We start from the raw sequence: 22842 nt of genomic DNA on the forward strand, positions 1-22842 counted from the left end.
ATAGAAATTATATCCAGCATCTTTACAGATCACAGTGATATTAAGCTTGAAATTAACCACAAAAATATCTTAGAATAAACCAAAATATGTGGACACTAAACAAAATAGTCTAACAACTCCTGGGTTAATGAAGAAATCAAAGAAGAAATAAAAAAGAATCTAGAGACTAAAGAAATTGGAGACACAAGCTACCAGACCCCATGGGATGCTCTCAAAGCAATACTACCTGGGAATTTCTATCAGTAAAAGCCCACATTAAAAAAAAAAAGAAAAGAAAAAAATATTTCAAATAAACCAGTGAACACTGCAGATGAAGAAATTAGAGAAAGCACAAAAGCATCCAAAAACCAGTAGGAAGAAAGGAATCATAAAAATTAGAGCAGAAATAAATCATATACAAAACAAAAAGACAAAAAAAGTGAAACTAAAAGTTGATTCTAAGAATAAACAAAATTGACAGCCATAGCTAGGCTTACAAAGAGAGAAAACCCAAATCAATAGAATCAATAGAAATGAAAGAGGCAAATTACAACAGTTACTGAAGGATCATAGGATCATAAGAAACTATTACAAAATTTATGCAAACAAACTGGAGAACCTAGAAGAATTGGATGAATTTTTTGACTCAAATAACCTTCTAAAATTGAATCAGCATGAAACAGCTTAAATAGTCTAATCACAAGTGTTGAAATTGAAAGAATAAGTCTGTCTAAAACCAAAAGCCTAGACTTCTTCCAAAATTTCAAGAAGACCTAATACCTACCCTATTCACATTTTTAAAAGGATTTATTTATTTATTTATGTATATAAGAACTGGGGTACGGGCCAAAGGTGCAGGGGGTGAGCGGATTCACCAGAGACAGAGTGGGGAGCGGAACAGGCAGACTGACTGAAATACACAGTTGAGGGGAGCAGCAGGTGAGATAGGAGAGGACTGCTGTGCCATGTAGGTAGCTCCCTGGCGGGCTGTGGTGCTTAACACTTTGTGCCACCAGGAAGGCCCCCTATTCACATTCTTAAAAAAAAAAAAATCAAAGAGGGAGGCAAACTCCCCGGCACATTCCATTCTGTGTGCCAACATAATTCCCCTGGGCCCCAAAACAAAGACAAAAAAAAAAAATTATAAAGCAATATCTCTGATGAACATAGATATAAAAACCTGCAACCAAACCTTAGCAAGCTGAAAACAGCAACATACAACACAATCAAGTAGACTTCATCCCAGGGGTGCAAAACTGCTCAACATATGAAAATCAGTATCAGATCAACAAAAAGGAAGGTAAAAACACATGATCATCTCAATAGATGCTTAAAAAGCCTTATATAAGATTCAATATCCATTTATGATAAAAACACTCAATAAAATGGGAATAAATGGAACTTTTGTAAACATTATAAAAGCCATATATCACAAACACACAGCCAACAACATACTCAATGGTGATCACTAAGATCAAGAAAACACAAGCATGTTCACTATCACCACTACTATTTAACATAGTACCAGAAGTCCTGACCTAAGCAGTTAGTCAAGACAGAAAGGAATCCAAATTGGGAAAGTAGAAGTGAAACTGTCACTACTTAGAGAATACAAAAGACTGCTAAAAACTATTAGAAATAATAAAAAAATACAGTGAAGTGGCAGGACACATAATACACAAAGATCAATTACATTTCATATGCAACCAATGTATCATGAGAAATGGAAATAAGGATTACAGTTCCATTCACAATCATGCCAAAAGCCATGAAACTTCACAAAGGACATTAAGAACCTACATATTGAAAACTGTAAAATTCTGTTAAGAGGAAATAAGATACAAAGAAATGAAAAGATATCCTATGCTCATAGATTAGAATTAAATCATTAAAATGGCCATAGAACCAAAAGCTCCTGCAGATTCAATGAAATACATATCAATACCAGTGACTTTTTTGAATGAAATATGACAATTATAAAATTTATATGGAGCCACAAAAGGCCCTAAAGAACTAAAGCAATCTTGAGAGAAAAGAAGTAAAATGGAGGCATCACATTTCCTGATTTCAAACTTAATTATGCAGCTACCGTCATCAAAACAGTATGGTACTGGAACAAGAACAGAAGCAAGAACAGAACCTCAATGGACTAGAATAGAAAATCCAGAGATAATCCCACACAAATATGGATAGCTAATTTTTGAAAAAGGAGTTACAGCCATCTTTTTTTTTTAATAAAGATTTATTTATTCAGCATACAAGAACTGGGGTACAGGTCAGATTGTGCGGGAGGGTGAACGGATTCACCAGAGACAGAGGGGAATGAACAGGCAGACTGACTGAAATACAGTGCTGAGGGGAGTAGCGGGCCGAGACAGGAGGTCTGCCACACCATGTGGGTATCTCTCTGTCAGGCCAGGCTTGAACCCGCGCTGCAGAGGCTGCAGACAGCTTCACAGCACTGCGCTCAACTGCCTGCACCACCAGAGAAGGCCCGAAAAGATAGTCTCTTTAATAAATGTTTGTGAGAAATATGAATAGACACTTGCAAAAAAAAAAAATGGAATTAGATCTATACTTACTTCAATAACAAAAATTCATTCAAAATGGATTAACAATCCAGACATAAAAACCTAAAATATAAAGTACATAAAAGAAACATAGAAGATACACTCTAGGGGAAGTGACACAGATATATTTTGGGACTCAACCCCCAAAGCAAAAATAAACAAGTGGGATACATCAAACAAAAAGCATTTGTACTTTAAAAGAAACCATCACCAAATGCAAAAGGCAACCTACATAATGGGAAAACATATTTGCACACCTCTGATAAACAGCTAACCACAAAAATTTACAATATTCTTATACAATCTAACAACAAAAAACAGCCCAATCATAAAGACAAAGGACCTAAATAGACACTTTTCTAAAGATATTGAGATGACCTCAACAAATGAAAAATTGCTCTATATCACTTATTATAAATGCAAATCAAAACCCCATTGAGATACTACTTATAATCCCTGTGAGAATGGCCCATTTAAAAAAGAATGGAATCAAGCAATACTGATGAAATTGCAGTGAAAAAGGAACTCATTCACTTCTTTGGAAAATAGTATGGAGATTTCTTTAGAATTTGAAAATAGAAATTCTATATGATCCAGCAAGCTATTAGACATTTTTCCTAAAAATATGAAAACTCTAAGATGAAAAGATTTATGTACCTAGGGCCTCCCTGGTGGCGCAGGAGGTTGAGCACTTGCACTGTGAAGCTGTCCACAGCCTCTGCAGTGTGGGCTTGATCTCAGCTGGCCGGTGAGAATCCCACATGGCGAGGCAGACCTCTTTTGTCTCGCCTGCTGCTCCCCTCAGCAGTGTTTCGTCAGTCTGCCTGTTCTGTTCCCCACTCTGTCTCTGGTAAGTCCTCTCATCCTCCCGCGCATCTGGCCTGTACCCTGGTTCTTTATATGAATAAATAAATCTTAAAAGAAAAAAAGGCTGATTGAACACATGTACAGCAGGTCCTCAAAAAACATTAAAAAAAAAAATTTGTGTACCTAGTGGCATTGTCCACAACTACCAAATAATGGAACCTACTTAAGTGCTCTTAAACACATGAATGGATAAAGAAATTGTGATATAGTCAATGAAATATTACACTGCTGTGAAAAAAGATGAAGTAGTGGCATTTGGGACAAAATGGTGAATCTCCAGGTAATTTTAATTGGAACAATTCTAAAATTGAAAACAGATGTTTTACTCATGTGTGTAATGTAAATAACCAAAAATCAAACATAGACAAAATAGGAATACATTTTGAAGTTAGTGAAAGAATGTAAAGGCTACTAGAGGAGTGGAAATGGCAGATGGGGTACTGGCATGGGATATTGGCATGGTGGGTGAGTGGAACTGGTGCACATATGAAAGAAAAAAAAACCTTTAAAAAATTAAAGTGAAAAAAAGTATAAATTCTTGCTATTTGTAGCAATAGTGATGGAACTGAACTAGAGGGAATTATGGTAAGCAAAATTAGTAAAGAAAAAGGCAAATACCAAATGGCATTACTATGTGGAATATAGAATTTCAAACTATGACCAGATAGAGTTAAACCATTAACAAACCCTAGAAACGTGATACCACTAAACCGGGAGGTAATAATGGGGAGCAAGTTCAGGAGGAAGGATTAAGGTATCACTGGTGGGTGTGTTGTGATAGCAGCACCTGAAGTGGGAGACAGCCTAGTGGCGCAAGGGGTTAGAATGCAACCTTTGGGGTTGATTTCACTTTTTGAAAAATGTTTTACATTGTCAAATTATTGGCTATATGACTGTTCTTTAGTTTCACAAAATTCTCTCAAATTCCATTTTGTTGAAAATGGCTGCATTCCATCTTTTCTTACGGTAGTATGATCTTCTAAGGTATGTTATGGACTACATCTTCTTGATCCCACACTTAGAAATACAAGAGGCTTCCATGTCCTATTGCAAATAATGCTGTTAGGAATATTGTGGGACATACGGGGCTTTTGTTGGTGGGTTCATATTCCCATATAAGTTTTATAGAGCAGTTATTGCAATCCTAGCATCACTCTTTTAGGTCATCTTGCACTGAAGGATAATAAAATTCCATTGTTCCACTGTGTACCCAAATAAATGACTCCTTGCTGAGCAAGAGTGAATATGAATGAAATGAGAGCAAAAATAGTACATGTAGTCAGAAAGTCATAGTTTAGGAGGTAAAAATTAATTTTATGGCACATTTAAGTGTCTTAAGGTCACACAAAAACCACACTTCCTGATAGTCTTACCTCTCCACTATGTAACATCACCAACTATGAATATTAGTTAATATTACAATATACAGCCGGCCCTCAGTATCTGCAGGTTTCAACCAGCCAGCATTCACAGGCAACATGCAGTTAAATCTATGATGGCTGCATCTGCACTGAACATGTAGTTTTTGTTATTATTCCTTAAAATGATACAAGAACTATTTGCATTGTATTAGGTATTACAAGTAATATAGAGATGAAGTATGTGGGAGGATATGCATGCTATATGTGAACATGACCTTTTTATAAAAGGTACTGAATAGTTCATGGAATTCTGCATCTACAGGGTCCCGAAACCTATTTTCTTGCAGCTACCAAAGGGCACTGAATCTATCTACTATAAGAAGTTTACAAATCTGTGGGATCAGGGTTATCATCATGAAAACACAAATACGTCTTTCCATCCCTCTGAGTTGTATTCCTTGGTCAAGTTATTGCTCCAACAACTACAACTTCATTTACTCTCTTTATTGATAATAGATTCTGTAGTTTACTGACCAGTCCAATGAAGGGATTAATGAGAATACATCCTAAGTTATAAATTCCAGTTTATTGAGAAAGAGACATTATTAAGCACATTATTATGATCTCATTTGTGCTCAACGTAGTATTTTTTCAAAGGTAAGGGGGAGGGTTAGCAATTATTAAAAAGGGTGTGAAAATACAATTTATGATTACAAATAGTTTTATTAAGCCCAAGACATAATAGAGCATTACAAGAACCCAACTACATTTCACTAAAGATAGAAATATGTATTTAACAATAACAACAAAAAGCCTATTATTGAAGATACACTAATACAGAAAAATTAAGAGAAATTCATTATGAGATTTCAAAAGTTAATATTCCCAACAATTTGACTAAATGATTTGGGTACTGTGATGCAGGAGGAGGTAGAAATAAGATTTGCAGATTCCTTTTAGTTCCATTACACTAATATTGAATATGTTCAATATACCTTCAAGATTGGGTAAGGCTACAGAGTCATGAGTTTTCAGAGTCATTATAAGAGCTTCACCTTCTAAATCCAGAGTATTATTAGTACCTAACATCTCAGCAGTCAGGATGCCTTGAGAAAACCACAATCTCCAATAATTAACAAAACCATGATTTATAAATAAGTTTATTTATAATGATATTTACATAATAAAAACACAAAACTCACAAGTTATACAAAGAAACTGATGTGTAATAAAAAACAGCAATAGAGACTGACAGGCAAAATTTTAAAGAAAGATTTTAAAGAGTTTTATATCAAACAGACAACTTCTAAATTTCACTTTGTCACCCACAGTGAATTGGAATTGAACAATGGCTCTCTCTTTAGGAGGTCCTATACAGGAAATTCTGGAAACTGGTAAATTATGTTTTGGTTCTTAAAGTTTAAAGTTAATGACCTACTTCCATGCAGTAAGCTAATGCTGCCTTAATGAGTCACATTCCGTTTTCTTTGAAGTAAAACAGCCTGCTAATCTGTTCTGCCAGGCTGGAAAAATGTCACCGATATTTTGCCGAAGTGTGGAGATATGGCAGGAATAAGCTATTTAGAGAGTAAAGAGAACTGGAGCAGAAGTAACTGGGCAACATTTTCATGAGAAGCAAAAGGCAGTGGAGGGAAATTAATGAAAACATGCACAAGAATAGGTAGAATAATAAGCACAATTAGTGCAACTGGGAAATGAACAGAAGGAATTAATCCATGGAACAAGGGCTTCTTTAGTTACTATTCACTGGAAAACAACTTAGTGCTTAGCCAAACAAATTTTTCTTAACAGGAGCACTTGGGAGGACCTGGGGGTTAGCACACGGAACGCCACCTTTTCACTCAGGCTGAGTTCTCGTTGACAGTGGTGAGCATCTGCTTCAAATAGCAAAAACATGAAAGCTATATAATCTAGACAGCTGCGTTATTTAAGCATAAAAAAGAACTTCAAATGAGACAAGCAAAATCAAGACGTAAGCATTGTCAAATAAGGCACATGTAAAAATCTACACACATTATCCAGTGAAAGACAATATATATATATTTGGAGGTAGAAATAATTACAAAAATACTGACATTTCTAAAGCATTAGCATATTTGTTACAAACAATCACCAACTAATCCCCATTCAGAAAACTGTTTTGTAAAATGATTATTCAACATCTTCAGGACTACTTTTTTTTTTTTAATTTCACGTGTGAGCATCTGGAGAATTCAGTTAGTGGCAAAAAATTGTCCATACTATGAGAAATGTAATATGGAAATTATAAAAAGTTATAAATGTTCATAAACCCCATGGTCATCATAATGTAAATGTCCTTGAGTGCACCAAGTTGATGTTTCCTCATTAGGAATTCAGAATTCTTATTTCAGAGGCCCATTGACGTTTTTAGTAATGTGGCTATATCTGCTGGCATACTCCCTTCATCACCTGTGGGTCAGAAAGTGGTATTAAAAGTTTAATATTGTATTAAAGAAATAGATTTTTTTCTTCAAGTTTCTCTACTTTTGGTGAATTCATAATGCTTTCTCAAGGCCCAATTTGTTTCACAGTGTCATTCCTTCTTAAAAACGTTCCCTGATACCTACATCTAGGAGGGTTACTTTCTCATTGCATCTGCTCATATTGCCACTAAAGCTATCTATAGAATATGCTTTTGATTTGAAAGAAATATATATAGAATATATAAAGACACATAGATAGTATTTATGCCTCGGGTTTGCCAAATAAAAACATTTATATAACAAACTGAGTAAACAAAGACAAGAGAGTCCAAATCTCAACCAAAGAGAAATCATCATATCCTGATTTTTCTGAAAATGTAATGAGTTACTATATATACATTAAAAAAAAAAGAAACAAAAAAACCAAAAACCAAAAAAAAAAAACAAAAAAAACCTTAAGTACAGCATTACCAATTAGGTATTTAAGTATCCCACTGTAAATTTCCTTTCCACAATGTTTACCCAGTATTTCTTTTTTTTTTTATATTCCCCATACAATTGCAACCCCCTGATTTTGATCCCAATCCCTCCTTTCCCTGCCTCCTCCCCCAAAGTGTGTCTCTGGTTCATAGTTGTTTGTTGATTTTGATTTTTTTCTTTCTTATAGTTATTCTTTTTCCTGGTCCCTTATTTAGTTTTCTAGATTCCTGTTATGAGTGAGACCATCCGGTATTTTTCCTTTTCTTTCTGGCTTATTTCGCTGAGCATGATCCCTTCCAGCTCCATCCATGTTGCTGCAAATTGCATGTATTTATCTTTTTTGAATGCCAGTATTTCAATTAAATGGTACCCCAACCCACACACTTATCCAAGAAATAGTCAGCATTTTCTAAGAAAACATCTTGTGTCAGGAGAGAATCTAGCAATCCTTGATTTATAAAATTAATCACTCAGAATGTTTTTAAAATGAACTGATATATTAACTTACTGGTTACTGAGAATAGCATGGTTGGCAATTCATAAATATTTGTACATTCATAGCAATGAATATTTTTATAATTAGATGAGGCTTAAAATGCAGCAAGACTATTATTTTCTCTCCTTTAGATTAGCTATGATTTAAAATTATAAGAGTAATCTCTCTGCCCCAGCCCCAAAAAAGCAAAAAACACAAGCAGTAACACAAACTACTGCATAAACTCTCAGGGAATTCAATGACACTGGTGTCTCCAAGCTTATGTGTACACTTGAAAATAGTCCATAAAATCTAAATTGATACTCAACCAAAATTAACTGACACCACATTTAAGTAACTAGACAAATTCAGAATACAGTAAGACAACAAGAATACAAATCTACAAGACTCTCTAAAATTCAGTATTAGTAAAAGAAATGGAGGGAGAGATGGAAAGAAGGACAAGGAGACTCTTAAATACAAAGATACGAAAGATATAACAACATAAAATGTAATGAGTGATCTTTAATTGGATCCTAGCTTTTTAAAAATAAGCTATTAAGCCCCCTAGCCTTGGCAAGGAAGATGGCGGACAGAGGTTTCCTGCTTCTACTCCAAGACAATCTTCACAAGGGACACTATAACCAAGAGTCCTGCAGCTTGGAGTATAATGGAACACTTCTTGCGTAACAGTTTGAAAAACAGGAACTCCAGCAATAGGCCATGGAGAAGATTCATGATTCAGCAGAAATCACAAACAGGGGGACACAAATCAGCTATGAGTTTGTGGACAGCACAGTGGAAATGGTGTGGAGGGAGTGTATTCCTAGACTGAAGGGACTAAGGACAAAGGAGGTGGATGCTTCGCACAGGCCAGGCCACTCCCTGGTGAAAAGAAAAAAGCCAATGTGTTGCACTGCATTTTACTTCCCTTCCTACAACCCTCAGGACTGGTATTGACCTTGTGAAGTGAACTGACAGCACATAGACTACAGAGCCTTAGGTCTGGAACCTCAGAAAGGAGGGTGACGGCAATGCTACAAACATGAGCCAGTACTCATGTGCCCACAGCCTATTTGGACTAGTGGGCTACCCTCCCCCACCCAACCAACCTCCCCAACTCAGCAACTCCAAAGCAGTTTTCAGTAAAAACAGAAGCCAGCAAAGGTCAACAAACTAAAAAACAAACAAACAAAAAACCACAGTGCCACAGCTGAGAAAGTATCAATAAACGCATTAAGACTAAAATTCTAGGGGGGCGGAGCAACATGGCGGCGAGGAGACGCTGCGAGTAAAATCTCCCATTAAAAAAAGTTAATAGGGAGGGAAAGCGGCAGGTCCCAGTGAGAAGTGGGACACGGAAGATAAACGGGTGACGCCAGCAAACTGCCCGAAGAAGAAAGTTGCCATAAAAGTGGACTAGAAGGGAGGAAAGCGCAGAACCCTGCTCTCCTCCCCCGCCCACAAAGTCGGCACTCTCCAACCAGCAGAGAGGAGGAAAACAACAAACTAAAACGACCAACAAGAACAAACTACCCAGAAGCGGGACTGGGAGTGGAAAGGAACTATTGCAGACACCACACCCCGTGAACGGGAGCTGTGGAGAAACCTGCAGGATCCGCCGCGGCGGTGAGCGAACGGCTCCGGGCGCCATTAGAGAAGAACAAAGACCCCGGGAGACGCGCACACAGGCCGGGCTGCCGGTAAGCTTGCGCGGAAGAGCAGCGCGCTTGGCGCACTTGAAAAGCAAACGCGGACCGGGATCTTGGCTGCCCAGGTCCCCGCGCCTGCGACCTAGGATTGCGGGGAGACGTGCGGAGGCCCTCACGGGGGTGAAAGTCCCTCACTGAGTAAGCAGGAACCAGGCGCCCAGGCACGGGAGCGGGGTGCAAAAGGCGCCATTCCCACGCTACTGAACTGGGCTACAGCCCGTGTCCTGGACATGAGGGCTTTGAACTGAGACCCGGGGCACGAAATTCAGGGCGTGGGTTCTCCACGACGGTGGGGCACAAGGCAGACACAGCACCCCAAAGCCGTTGAGGTTTACCCTACCATTCTCGCTATCTGTAACCTGTCCCACTGGGGTAGGAGGGTTGAAAAACAGCCCCCCAAGGACAATAGGAGAGATCTCTGGCGCCACCTAGTGACCAGAAAAAAAGTCACTAACACTCCATAGAACAGGGAAATTTCTTAAGACTTCTTGAAAAGGGCAGAAGGCTTCTGGAGGACCCAGTGGCCAGCTGGGAAGTTAGCCCACGCCAGGCCCCTTCCAACCAGAAGTCTGAGCCCACAGAGGGAGCAGGCACCCACGTCCGGGGCAGACCGGGCACGCAGAAGAGTGTGCCTGAGACCGGATGCTGCGTCCCGCTTCGCCAGTTTAAAACAGGGACATTTCTTCAGTAAAGACTGCCTAAAACCAGCAGAAAGCCCCCCCAGAAGCCAGAGATGGTTCCTGGAGGAGCCAGAGGGGAGCGGAGAAGTTCACCCAAGATGCCGGCCAGTCCAAGCAACACAGTGTCCCAATGCATACGACAAATTAGAAAACAGACAGTAGGGAGTAGAAGAACCACACGCAACCTAACAACGCCTCAGGAAAGAAGCACACCACAAAAAGAAAAGCACCCTCCAGATTGCAACGACAGTAACTTGGAAGAACTTCTGAGCCTTCCAGAAAGAGAATTTAAAATTGCCCTGATTAAAAAAGTGGCAGAAGTCATAAAGGAAAACAATGATGAGAAGAAGGAAATTGAGTCCCTAAAGAGGGAAAACAATGGTCAGAAGAATGAAATTGAGTCCCTAAAGAGGGAAAACAATGGTCAGAAGAATGAAATTGAGTCCCTAAAGAGGGAAGTAAAAGAAATGCAGGAGATCAAAGAATTAATGGAGGAACTAAAGAACTCCGGGAAAAGCAAGGAAAGCAGAATAGATGAAATGGAAGAACGAATAAGTTCTCTTGAAGACACAGAAATAAAAAGAACCAAAACAGAAAAGGAAAGAGAAGTACGAAGGAAAAAGAATGAAGAAAGACTTCGGGAACTATCTGACTCTATGAGGAAAGGAAATATAAGAGTTATAGGAATTCCAGAAGGAGAGGAGAGAGATGTAGGAACAGAGAAAATATTCCAGGAGATAATTGAAGAGAACTTCCCAAATGTGAAGAAGGAGCTGAAAATTGATATACAAGAAGCAAGAAGAACACCAAACTTCCATGACAAAAGAAAAAATACAGCAAGACACATAATAGTAAAGCTCCCAAGAATCCAGGACAAGGAAAAAATAATGAAGCTGACAAGAGGGAAGAAACAGATAACATTCAAAGGAAAACCAATCAGGCTGACATCAGACTTCTCTGAAGAAACACTACGGGCAAGGAGAGAGTGGAGGGACATAGTCAACAGACTCTAAGAAAACATGCCAACCAAGAATACTGTATCCCGCAAAGCTCTCCTTCCTCTTTGAAGAAAGAATATGGACCTTCCCAGACAAAGAGAAACTCCGGAATTTCATTACGACTAAACCCCCACTCCAAAAAATACTACAAGGAATCCTAAAGCCAGAACCTCAGAGGGAAGAATAACAACGAAAGAAGACCAAAAAAAAAAAAAAAAAAAAAGTTATTAAAAGAATAAATAAATAAAATCAAAGGAAAGACAAACACAATGGCAAATACAGATGCTAACATATCAATATTAACTTTAAATGTAAATGGACTATACTCTTCAATAAAAAGACACAGAGTTGCAGTCTGGATTAAGAAACAAAACCCAACCTTTTGCTGTCTCCAGGAAACACATTTAGCTACAAAAGATAAAAATAGGCTTAAAGTTAAAGGATGGAAAACAATCCTACAAGCAAATGGACCAAAAAAGAAAGCAGGAACAGCTATACTTATATCAGATAAAACAGATTTCAAACTCAAAAAGATAAAAAGAGACCCCAATGGTCACTACATTATGATCAAGGGGACAATACTTCAAGAAGAAATAACACTCATAAACATATACTCACCAAACGAAGGAGCACCAAAATATATCAGACAACTGTTGTCCTCTCTGAAAACAGACATCAGAGAAAACACATACGTAGTGGGAGACTTCAACACACCACTATCAACAATGGATAGATCAACAAGACAAAAAATAAGTAAAGAAACTAAAGCTCTAAATAAGGACCTAGAGCATTTGGGCTTAACAGACATCTATAGAACACTAAACCCCAAAAAAACGGAGTACACATTTTTCTCAAGCACACATGGATCATTCTCCAGGATCGATCACATACTGGGGCACAAGACAAACATCAACAGATACACCAAGATTGAAATCATACCAACCATCTTTTCTGACCATGAAGGCATCAAACTAGAAATAAACCATAAAAAGAAGGCAAGGAACTATTCTACCTCATGGAGATTAAAAACCAAACTACGGGAAGACCACTGGACTAATGAGGAGATCAAAGAAGAAATTAAAAAATTCTTTGAATTGAATGACAAGGAGGACAATAATATCCTAAATGTATGGGATGCAGCAAAAGCAGTAATAAGAGGAAAAGATATAGCAATAGAAGCTCACATCAAAAAACAAGAAAGAACTCAAAGAAACAACCTAATCTCGAATCTCAGAGATCTAGAAAAAGAACAACAAAAAAAGCCCAAAACCAGTAGAAGAAAAGAAATAATAAAAACCAAAGCAGAAATAAATGAAATTGAAACTAAAAAAACAATCCAAAAAATCAATGAAACCAAGAGCTGGTTCTTTGAAAAAATCAATAAAATAGACAACCCCGTAGCCAGGCTCACAAAGGAAAAAAGGGAGAAAGCAAAAATAAACAGGATCATAAATGAAAGAGGAGAAATCACAACGGACACAGCAGAAATCAAAAGAATAATCAGTAACTACTATGAACAGTTATATGGAAACGAGTTCAACAATCTAGAGGAGATGGACATATTCCTACAACTCTACAATCACCCAAAGCTAGATAAAGAAGAAATAGAACACCTAAACAGACCAATAACAAGCAGCGAAATTGAAATGGTAATCAAAAACCTCCCCAAACACAAAAGCCCAGGGCCTGATGGATTTACAAATGAATTCTACCAAAGATTCAGAGACGAATTAGTGCCTATACTTCACAAACTCTTCCAAAAAATTGAGAAGGAAGGGACAATACCAAACACGTTCTATGAAGCCAACATTACACTAATACCAAAACCGAATAAGGACAACACAAAAAAGGAAAACTACAGGCCAATCTCCCTAATGAACACTGATGTAAAAATCCTCAATAAAATTTTAGCTATCAGAATGCAACAATGTATCCATAAGATAATTCACCACGACCAAGTAGGATTCATTCCAGGGACACAAGGATGGTTTAACATCAGAAAATCAATCAACGTTATCCAACACATCAACAAAAAGAAATATAAAAACCATATGATAATATCAATAGATGCTGAGAAAGCTTTCGACAAAGTGCAACACCCATTCATGATAAAAGCCCTTGAAATTCTTGGGATACAAGGAACATACCTCAATATCATAAAGGCCATCTATGACAAGCCAACAGCCAGTATCATCCTCAATGGTGAAAAGCTGAAAGCAATTCCATTAAGATCTGGAACAAGACAAGGATGTCCACTCTCACCACTGCTTTTCAATATAATGCTGGAAGTCCTAGCCAGAGCAATAAGACAAGAGAAAGACATCCAAGGAATCCAAATAGGAAAAGAAGAAGTCAAACTATCACTATTTGCAGATGATATGATAATCTACATAGAGAACCCCAAAAACTCCACAGAAAAACTAATTCAACTTATCAATCAATTCAGTAAAGTGGCAGGATACAAAATCAATACGCAAAAGTTAGTAGCCTTCGTATACACAAACAATAAATCTGAAGAAGAAGAAATAAAAAAAAAATCCCTTTTATTATCGAAACAAAAAAAATCAAATATTTGGGAATAAATCTAACAAAAGAGGTAAAGGACCTATACAAAAAAAACTATAAAACACTGTTAAAAGAAATAGAAGAAGACACAAAGAAATGGAAAGACATCCCCTGCTCATGGATTGGAAGAATAAACATTATTAAAATGGCCATCCTACCAAAAGCAATATACCGATTCAATGCTATTCCAATCAAAATTTCAATGTCATTCTTCAAAGAAATAGAACAATTATTGATGAAATTCATATGGAATCACCAAAAACCCTGAATAGCCAAAGCTCTCCTGAAAAAAAAAAAAGAAGGAAATGGAGGCATCACACTCCCAGACTTCAAACTATACTACAAAGCCATAATCATCAAAACTGCATGGTATTGGAACAAGAACAGACACACAGACCAATGGAATCGAATAGAAAATCCAGAAATAAACCCACATATTTATGGTCAACTAATCTTTGACAAAGGAGCAAAGACTATGCATTGGAGCAAAGAAAGTTTGTTCAATAAATGGTGCTGGGAAAACTGGGTTGCTACATGCAAAAGAATGAAACTTGACCACTACCTCACACCATACACAAAAATCAACTCAAAATGGATTAAAGAACTAGACATAAGACCTGAAACCATAAAATACATAGAAGGAAATACAGGTGAAACACTATGTGATTTGCATATCAAAGACATCTTTACAGACACATCACCCAAAGCAGTGATAGTGAAGGCAAAGATAAACAGCTGGGACTACATCAAATTAAAGAGCTTCTGCACAGCAAAAGAGACAATAACAAAAACAAAGAGAAACCCCACCAACTGGGAGAACATTTTTGCACCCAACACTAATGATAAAGGACTGATCACAAAAATCTGCAAAGAGCTGATGAGACTCAACAACAACAAAGAAAATAACCCAGTCAAAAAATGGGCAGAAGAGCTAAAAAGAAACTTCTCTGAAGAGGAAATGCAAATGGCCAACAGGCATATGAAAAAATGTTCAACATCCCTTGTAATCAGGGAAATGCAAATCAAAACTACCATGAGATACCATCTTACACCAGTGAGAATGGCACATATTAAAAAAACTAGCAACAACAAATGTTGGCGAGGTTGTGGAGAAAAAGGAACTCTCCTGCACTGTTGGTGGGAGTGCAAACTGGTCCAACCACTATGGAGAGCTGTGTGGAGATTTCTGGACCTACTAAACATAGAGCTTCCATATGATCCAGCAATTCCACTCCTAGGTATTTACCCAAAGGACACAGAAACATCAACTCCAAAGTGCACCTGCTCCCCTATGTTTATAGCAGCACTATTTACAATAGCTAAGCTTTGGAAACAGCCCAAATGCCCAAAAATAGATGACTGGATCAAGAAGATGTGGTACATATATACCATGGAATATTACTCAGCATTCAAGAAAGATAAACACATGTAAATTGCAGCAACATGGATGGCGCTGGAAGGGATCATGCTGAACGAAATAAGCCAAAAAGAAAAAGAAAAATACCGGATGGTCTCACTCATAGCAGGAATGTAGAAAACTTAAATAAGGGATCAGGAAAAAGAATAAGTATAAGAAAGTGAAAATCAAAATCAACAAAAAACTATGAACCAGAGACACTTTTTGGGGGGTGGGGGCCGGGAGGGGAGGGATTGGGGTCAGAATGGGGCATGTGCAGTTGTATGGGGGAATATAAAAATAAAATTTATTATTTAATAAAAAAAAAAGACTAAAATTCTATCAAGCATTTTCTTGTACCAAATGGCATCAAACTAGGTATGAACAACAAAAACAAGAAGGAAGTATATAACATATACCACATACAAGCATATAATACAAGTATATGCACTAACAAGAAAGAGATCAAATAAATAACCGTATCTCTCATCTCAAGAAGCGAGAAAAAAAGATGAACAAACAAAAAGCCAGAAGGAAATAATAAAAACTAAAGCAACATAATTCACTACATCAACAAAAAGAAAGATAAAAACCGTAAGATCATTATCAACAGATGCTAAGAAAGCATTTGTTAAGAGTCAATATCCATTTGTGATGAAAAGTCTTGAAGAACTGGGGATAAGGGTAAAGTTCCTCAACATGCAAAAGTCATATAGGTCAGGTACACAGCTAACATCATCCTCAATGCTGAGAAACTCAAAGATTTTCCACTAAGATCCGGTACATGACAAGGGTATCCACTCTCACCACAATTATTCAACATAGTATTAGAAGTCCTAGCTAGAGCAGGATATAAAAGAAATTCAAGTTGGAAAGAAGTAAAACTATTGCTATTTGCAGATGATATAACAATATACATAACCCCCCCCCCCCACAGACTCCACTGAAAAACTAATTGAGACAAATCAGTTTAGTATAGACAGGTTACTAAAACAACTTACAAAAATCAGCTGTGTCCTGATATGCAAACCATTAGCTAAAATAGTAAGAAATAAAGAAAATAATCCCATTTAAAATCATACCAAAATGTATTTAACATCTAGGAGTATACACAGAAGTGAAGGACTTGTACAATGAAATTTGTAAGACATTGTTAAAAGAAATAGAAGACATAAAGAGATGAAAAGATATTCCTTGTTCATGGATTGGAAAAATTAACATTGTTGAAAGAATAATCTTACCCAAAGTAATGTACAGATTCAAATACAATCCCTCTCAAAATTTCAATGGTATTTTCTAAGAAATAGAACAAATATTATATGGAACAAAAAAAGACCCCAGATAATTAAAATAATCTTTACAAAACAGAGGAAGAATGGTGGTATCACATTGCCAGGCTTCAACTATAGTACAATCTATGTTAGTCAAAACAACATGATATTGGAACAAAACCAGACACAGATCAATAATAGAACCTGGAAATAAACCCATACCTATACGAAGAGTTAAAATTTGACAAAGAAGCCAAGAATATACAATGGAAAAAAGGGCAGCTTCTTTAATAAATAGCGTTGGGAAAACTGGACAGACACATACAAAAGAATGAAGCTAAAGTACTATTTCATACCACAGGCAAAAATTAAAATGGATAGTATCAGAGGAACTGTGGGGAATTATACTGATCCAAATATGTCAGAAGAGGACAAATAATGGATTATTTCACGGATATGTGGAATGTAAGGGAAGATAAAGGAAAGAAACAGATAAAACTAAATTGATACAAATCCTGGAAACATGGCTGCAGAAATGAGGTTACAAAGGGAAGCGTGAGGGGGAGAGTACAGTGTGGAATGGACCCAATGAACACCAACTATGGGTTCCTTGGTGGTGAGTGTGGTGTGGTAAGAAACAGCTGAGGAGGTGTGACTCTTTACATCTGAATCAAACAGTATTTTACACCAATATTATCTCAATTAAAAAATATGTATCAAAAATCTTTAAAAAAAGCTATTAAGACATTAAAAATAAAGGAAGGGGCTTTTGGGGAAAAAAATCCAGATTTTGACAATAGATGATAAGATGTGTAAATTATTATTAATTTTTTGGGATGAAAAAATAATATGGCCACTTAGAATAATTTACATCTGATCATTTTGTTTATTGACTTTGAAAAGATTTATTAGGGGCAATAAGATAAATGAAGCAAACATGGCAAAATATTACAACCATTAAATAACTGTACTTTCATATTAAGTTTTCAATAATTTTGTGTGAAAATTCCACAATGAAACAATTTTAACTGTAAAAATTAGTATTACTTTACAGGGATTGGGGGGTGGGGGCTGGGGGGTGAGGAAGTGCCAAAACACATAATCCTTACTCTAAAGCAGTGGTCCTTTACTTTCGTATGTATCAGAATAACTTGGAAGGCTAGAATGAGTGTGACTAAAAGTTTTTGGTTCACTACTTATGGAGTAGGGCTTAGGAATTACACTGGCAATTTCTCAGGATATGTTGTTGCTGTTGGTCCTGAAACTGTACTGTGAGAACCACTAAGACAAGCTCTAAACACATATATGTCTGATAAGCCAAATCATGGTCTTTATCTAGACTTTCATAATTTCAAGGCAAAAGGAAAATAAAACATCTTAACATGAAATACATGCACACTCAACTAAAATATATCTTTTGCTTCTAGAGGAGAAGGGACCTACTGTGAAAGATGAAAACATAGGTAATATATAAAATTCTCATATCTGGTCAGTATTGAAATTATTAAAATGACACCAGATGCAAAGTTGATGATAAAAATCATTATAGTTCATGGATTAAATAGACATTACTATAATCTTAATTTAAAGTTAATACTAAACTTTAACTAAATTTATATACAAATAATTGACATGAATTATGATTGGAAATAACTGAATATATTCATCACTTCTACTCTCATTGAAATAGCATTAAGGTACCATGAGAAAATGGACTTTAAATCAAAAAGAATAAGAAAAAACAGTGGGGACAGTTGTCGACAAATTTGCAAAGACAGAAAATGAAAATGTAAACTGACTTTACCGGAACAGAAGGTAGGAAACACAAGGCAACTTCACTCACAATCTACCTTGCCCACACAACACCCATAAGCTCAGGAGATGGAGATAATGGTGCTTCTGAAAGGTAGGATATATATGACTGGGCTGAAAAGGTAGGATACAGAAGGCCTGCCCAACTGAGTCCATCATCTGCTTGAAGTGAACAAAAAGGTTCTTTGGAAAAGCATGGGGGTATAAAGGACAGTGTGAACTGTACCAGAACATTAAATATCTGAATATGACATCAACCCAGGCTGCTTCTGTCTCCTCACTCTGAGAATGTACTTTGCAGGTTTATTCTAGCTCTCCTACTAACCTTATTTCACAAGATCAGAGTATCTTATTTCACAAGATGGAGAGTCTCTTTCTGTGGAAATGAACTAGTCATGAGAAAATATCTACAGTTAAGAAGAGTCCGTTGGGAGTTCCCAATTAACTAACTTTAAGGGTTTTATTTAGAGACTTACTGTTAACATAAAATCTATATGCCTTGATGTTTGCTAGCACTGCTAATTAACCTAGTTATCTAATTACCTAGGTTTCCAGTTTAAAGAAGCTGCCCTACCAAAATAATCAGGAAACAGTGTTACCCAAGTATCTGGGTATCTGTCCTATGATTCCTTCTATTGCTTTTGCTGGATTATCTGAAACTGGCAAATAGCTACCTCTAAAAAAGTCTAGTAACTACTGTTAATCATTTAAGTTACCCTGATCATCCTATTCATCTTCACACTTACAGATCCAACTCAGTTGCTGCTGCTGCCTTTTTTTTTTTTAAAGATTTATTTATTTATTTATACAAGCAGGAGGGTGAGAGAATTCACCAGAGCCAGAGCGGGGTACAGAATAGGCGGACTGACAAAATATACTGCTGAGGGGAGCAGCAGGCGGCAGGAGAGGTCTCCGCGCCATGTGGAACCCTTGCTGGTGGCTGTGTATTGAACCTGCGCTGCAGAGGCTGCGGGCAGCTTTGCAGCCCAGTGCTCAACCGCTGCACCACTAGGGGAGGCCCTCAGTTGCTTCTTCCTCAGTTAAAATTTCTCTTAAGTCAGCTTCCTGAACCTGGCATAGCACCCTGAAATAAAAACTATATAGGAAACACATGAACTAATTGATCATACACCTCTGTGAATCTTTGAAGACAGATTAGTATGTATTGATCTCATAAGCACAGAATGCCTAACAAAATACTGGGATATATTCAAAGTAAATATTCAAAGGACATTTGCTGAAATTAATTATTAGGAATATCATATGCATTAGAATAGTGAAAAAATTACTTGTTTCCAATTAAAGTTAACATTAAATAAAAAAGTCAGGTGCAGAAGACTGCATGCAAACTTATTTAAAAAAATATGTATACCCTGTTTATTTCTCTGCATAAAATTATTTGGTTACACACTTAAAAAAATAGTGACATATTCAACTTTATGAGAAAGTGGGTGATGTTGTGGTAAGAAGGGCTATGTTTGTGCTTTTCTATCTTTTGAATTTAATTGTTATCCAAAACACAAATATAAAAAATAATTTTAAATTTATGAAATAAAAAAATTATTTTCAACCTGAAATCATTAATTTTTTTAAAAAATTGCATTTTATTGCACTCTATTATAATACATATTTGCTGGTAAAAGTGAAATTAATGTAAACATTAACATTCTTAGTAAGTTAATATCATGACATGTAGTTTAAACCTTTGAATTCATCAATATTACTTATGTAGTAAGTAAATCATAAATTGTGACTATAATGATAGATTCTTTATGATTCCAGGATGTTCTGCTGTCAGACATAAATTTTCAAGTATTAATATCAATTCTGGTAAAATGGTCCTTAGTATTATCGGTACTTTTTAAACTAGTATTCCAATTTTCTCTGAAGCCATCCCTAAACTGCATGTCACAGAAGGACTGAGGCCATCATTCTTATCCCCTTGACTTACTGTTAATTTGACCAATTTCCATATAAAAATATTGAAGATTTTGCTTACAAACAGCTTACCTTCATCTACTGTGGTCATATCTTGCTCTAGTTTCAATTTCTGTTGGTTAATTTTTAGCATGGATTCTTCAATCGTCCCTTGGCTTATTAATTTTATAACTAGCACTTCTCTAAAGAAAAATATAAGATATGTCCATTGATTACTTTTTATCATAAAAAATTATTTGGATACATATAAACTAAAGTTATCTTTAGAGTTTAATAAGAATAGTTTGAAATTGTATAATATAACCATTAAAGTTTTTCCTTAATTCAAGTTAGTTGAGAATTGCATTTTTTGAATGTCACTCTTTAACTTTCCTATTGGTCAATGAGAATAAAGACAGCTGTTTTTCAAAAACCACTGGTAACATTACAGTACAACAGTTCTGGGTTCAGATATATATGCCATTTCTAAAAAGAACATGCTTGCTCATTAGCTCCAAGGAAATTCAGTTCAAAAATTAGTGTAGTAAAGTACACAAGTTACATGGGAAATTCCATTCTCACAATAGATACCGATAAAGATTTAGTCCATAAATATCAGTCTTTTGTAAATACAATGAAATATTCTACCAAGAAAACATTGTATGCTGTTTATTTGTCAAAATAGAGTTGAATTGCAGGTATTTTCATCTCCTTATACCTCATGTCCAATTTCAAAATGAACTTCCATCTAAAATATCTACGATTCAAATAACGTTATTTCCCAAAGGGTAACAGAATAGCAAGAGCATGGTTATTAACAAATCTATCTGGTTCTGAAATCTTTTCAATTGCTATAGAACTGTTTGGGATGGGGATAGGAGGTTTATTTTTATCAATTACTAGAAAATGATTAAATTACAAAGTAGTGCTCATATCTGATAACGCTGATACAAAATATATCAGAAATCATGCATGCTTTGCAGAAAATATGAAAACCTTGTAAGGCAGGACACATTGACAGTCTATATTTTAATATTCTCTACAAATTAAACTAACATTTGATTAAAAATAAATTTCAACTGAAAACACTTACTTCGTCTGGCCTACTCTGTGGCATCTATCCTCTGCTTGTTTGTCATTGTAAGGATTACAGTCAATATCATGAAGTATAACAACATTGGCTGATGTCAGGTTTATTCCTAAGCCACCGGCTTTTGTTGACAGCAGAAATACAAAGATATCCATATCTGTATTAAACTCATCAATTAGATGAATTCTATAAGATAAACATATTAGGTGAAATCTTACTAAATGGTTTATAATTAAAACGTTTGAAAACAATCATATCACATGTAAAATAAGCCTAAAGATGTAAAGATATACACTTGGCATTGTAGTTACTTTTTTCTGCAGCTTTATTTATTGAAAGACTTTCTCAATTCACCAACTTCTTTTCCTTGCCACTTATCTCCCTACTGATTCATGCCCTATTTCAACTGTTTAGATGTGATGAATTCCTAAAGGACTATTTTGCCCTTTGCTTAATGACTACTGGCTTCTGGCGTTTCAATCTTTAATCTTCTCAGAAGTCTATCAGTCATAGACAATATCCTAATGGAAGTACGATCTCAATATCAAACTTTATCAGTATTACCTTCTTTTAACATGACTTTCACCCTTATACCAAAGGGAGAAAAAATTCATCTCGTCTAATAAAAAATATGAACGATACAATGCAGTATAAACACAGTAGAAAAAAGCATTCCTTGTTTAAGACTGTTTTTAACTTCTGGGCAATTAAAAATTAAACTTTCTCTATTTCCCTTAAAATATCAAAAGTTCAAGATTAAAACAATCTTGGTTTAAAGATTAGGAACTTTACACTTTATTTTTATTTTTTTTTTAAAGATTTATTTATTTATGCATACATGAACCAGGATACAGGCCAGATGTGTGGGAGGGTGAGAGGATTCACCAGAGACAGAGTGGGGAACAGAACAGGCAAACTGACTGAAGTACACTGCTGAGGGGAGCAGCAGGAGAGACAGGAGAGGTCTGCCGCACCATGTGGCTATCTCCCTGGCTGGCGGGGATCGAACCCACACTGCAGAGCTGCAGATAGCTTCACAGCACTGCACTCAATCGCCTGCACCACCAGGGAGGCCCAGGAGCTTTAGACTTTAAACAATTTTTAAAGGGAAAGACCCTGAGAAGTATACAATTCTAACAGCTCTTTTAAAATATATTTGTGGGGACTCCCTGGTGGCACAGGCGGTTGAGCGCAGCACTGTGAA

General features: G+C 36.3%; 1 protein-coding gene across 4 annotated transcripts in view; it reads right to left on the reverse strand.

The window, feature by feature from the left end:
- Positions 1–7166: 7166 nt before the first annotated feature.
- The window catches only part of SMARCAD1 (SNF2 related chromatin remodeling ATPase with DExD box 1), a gene marked incomplete at both ends in the record, with an annotated part of 109779 nt that continues 94103 nt past the window's right edge, over positions 7167–22842 (reverse strand). For all 4 annotated transcript variants that reach the window (XM_084234231.1, XM_084234232.1, XM_084234230.1 and 1 more), the window contains 3 exons: positions 7167–7228; positions 20642–20751; positions 21642–21824. In XM_084234231.1, coding sequence (XP_084090357.1) covers positions 7167–7228; positions 20642–20751; positions 21642–21824 — 355 coding nt within the window. The remainder of the gene's footprint in view (positions 7229–20641; positions 20752–21641; positions 21825–22842) is intronic.

The sequence above is a fragment of the Talpa europaea genome, assembly GCF_964194135.1.
Source record: "Talpa europaea genome assembly, chromosome: 5".
NCBI lineage: Eukaryota > Metazoa > Chordata > Mammalia > Eulipotyphla > Talpidae > Talpa > Talpa europaea.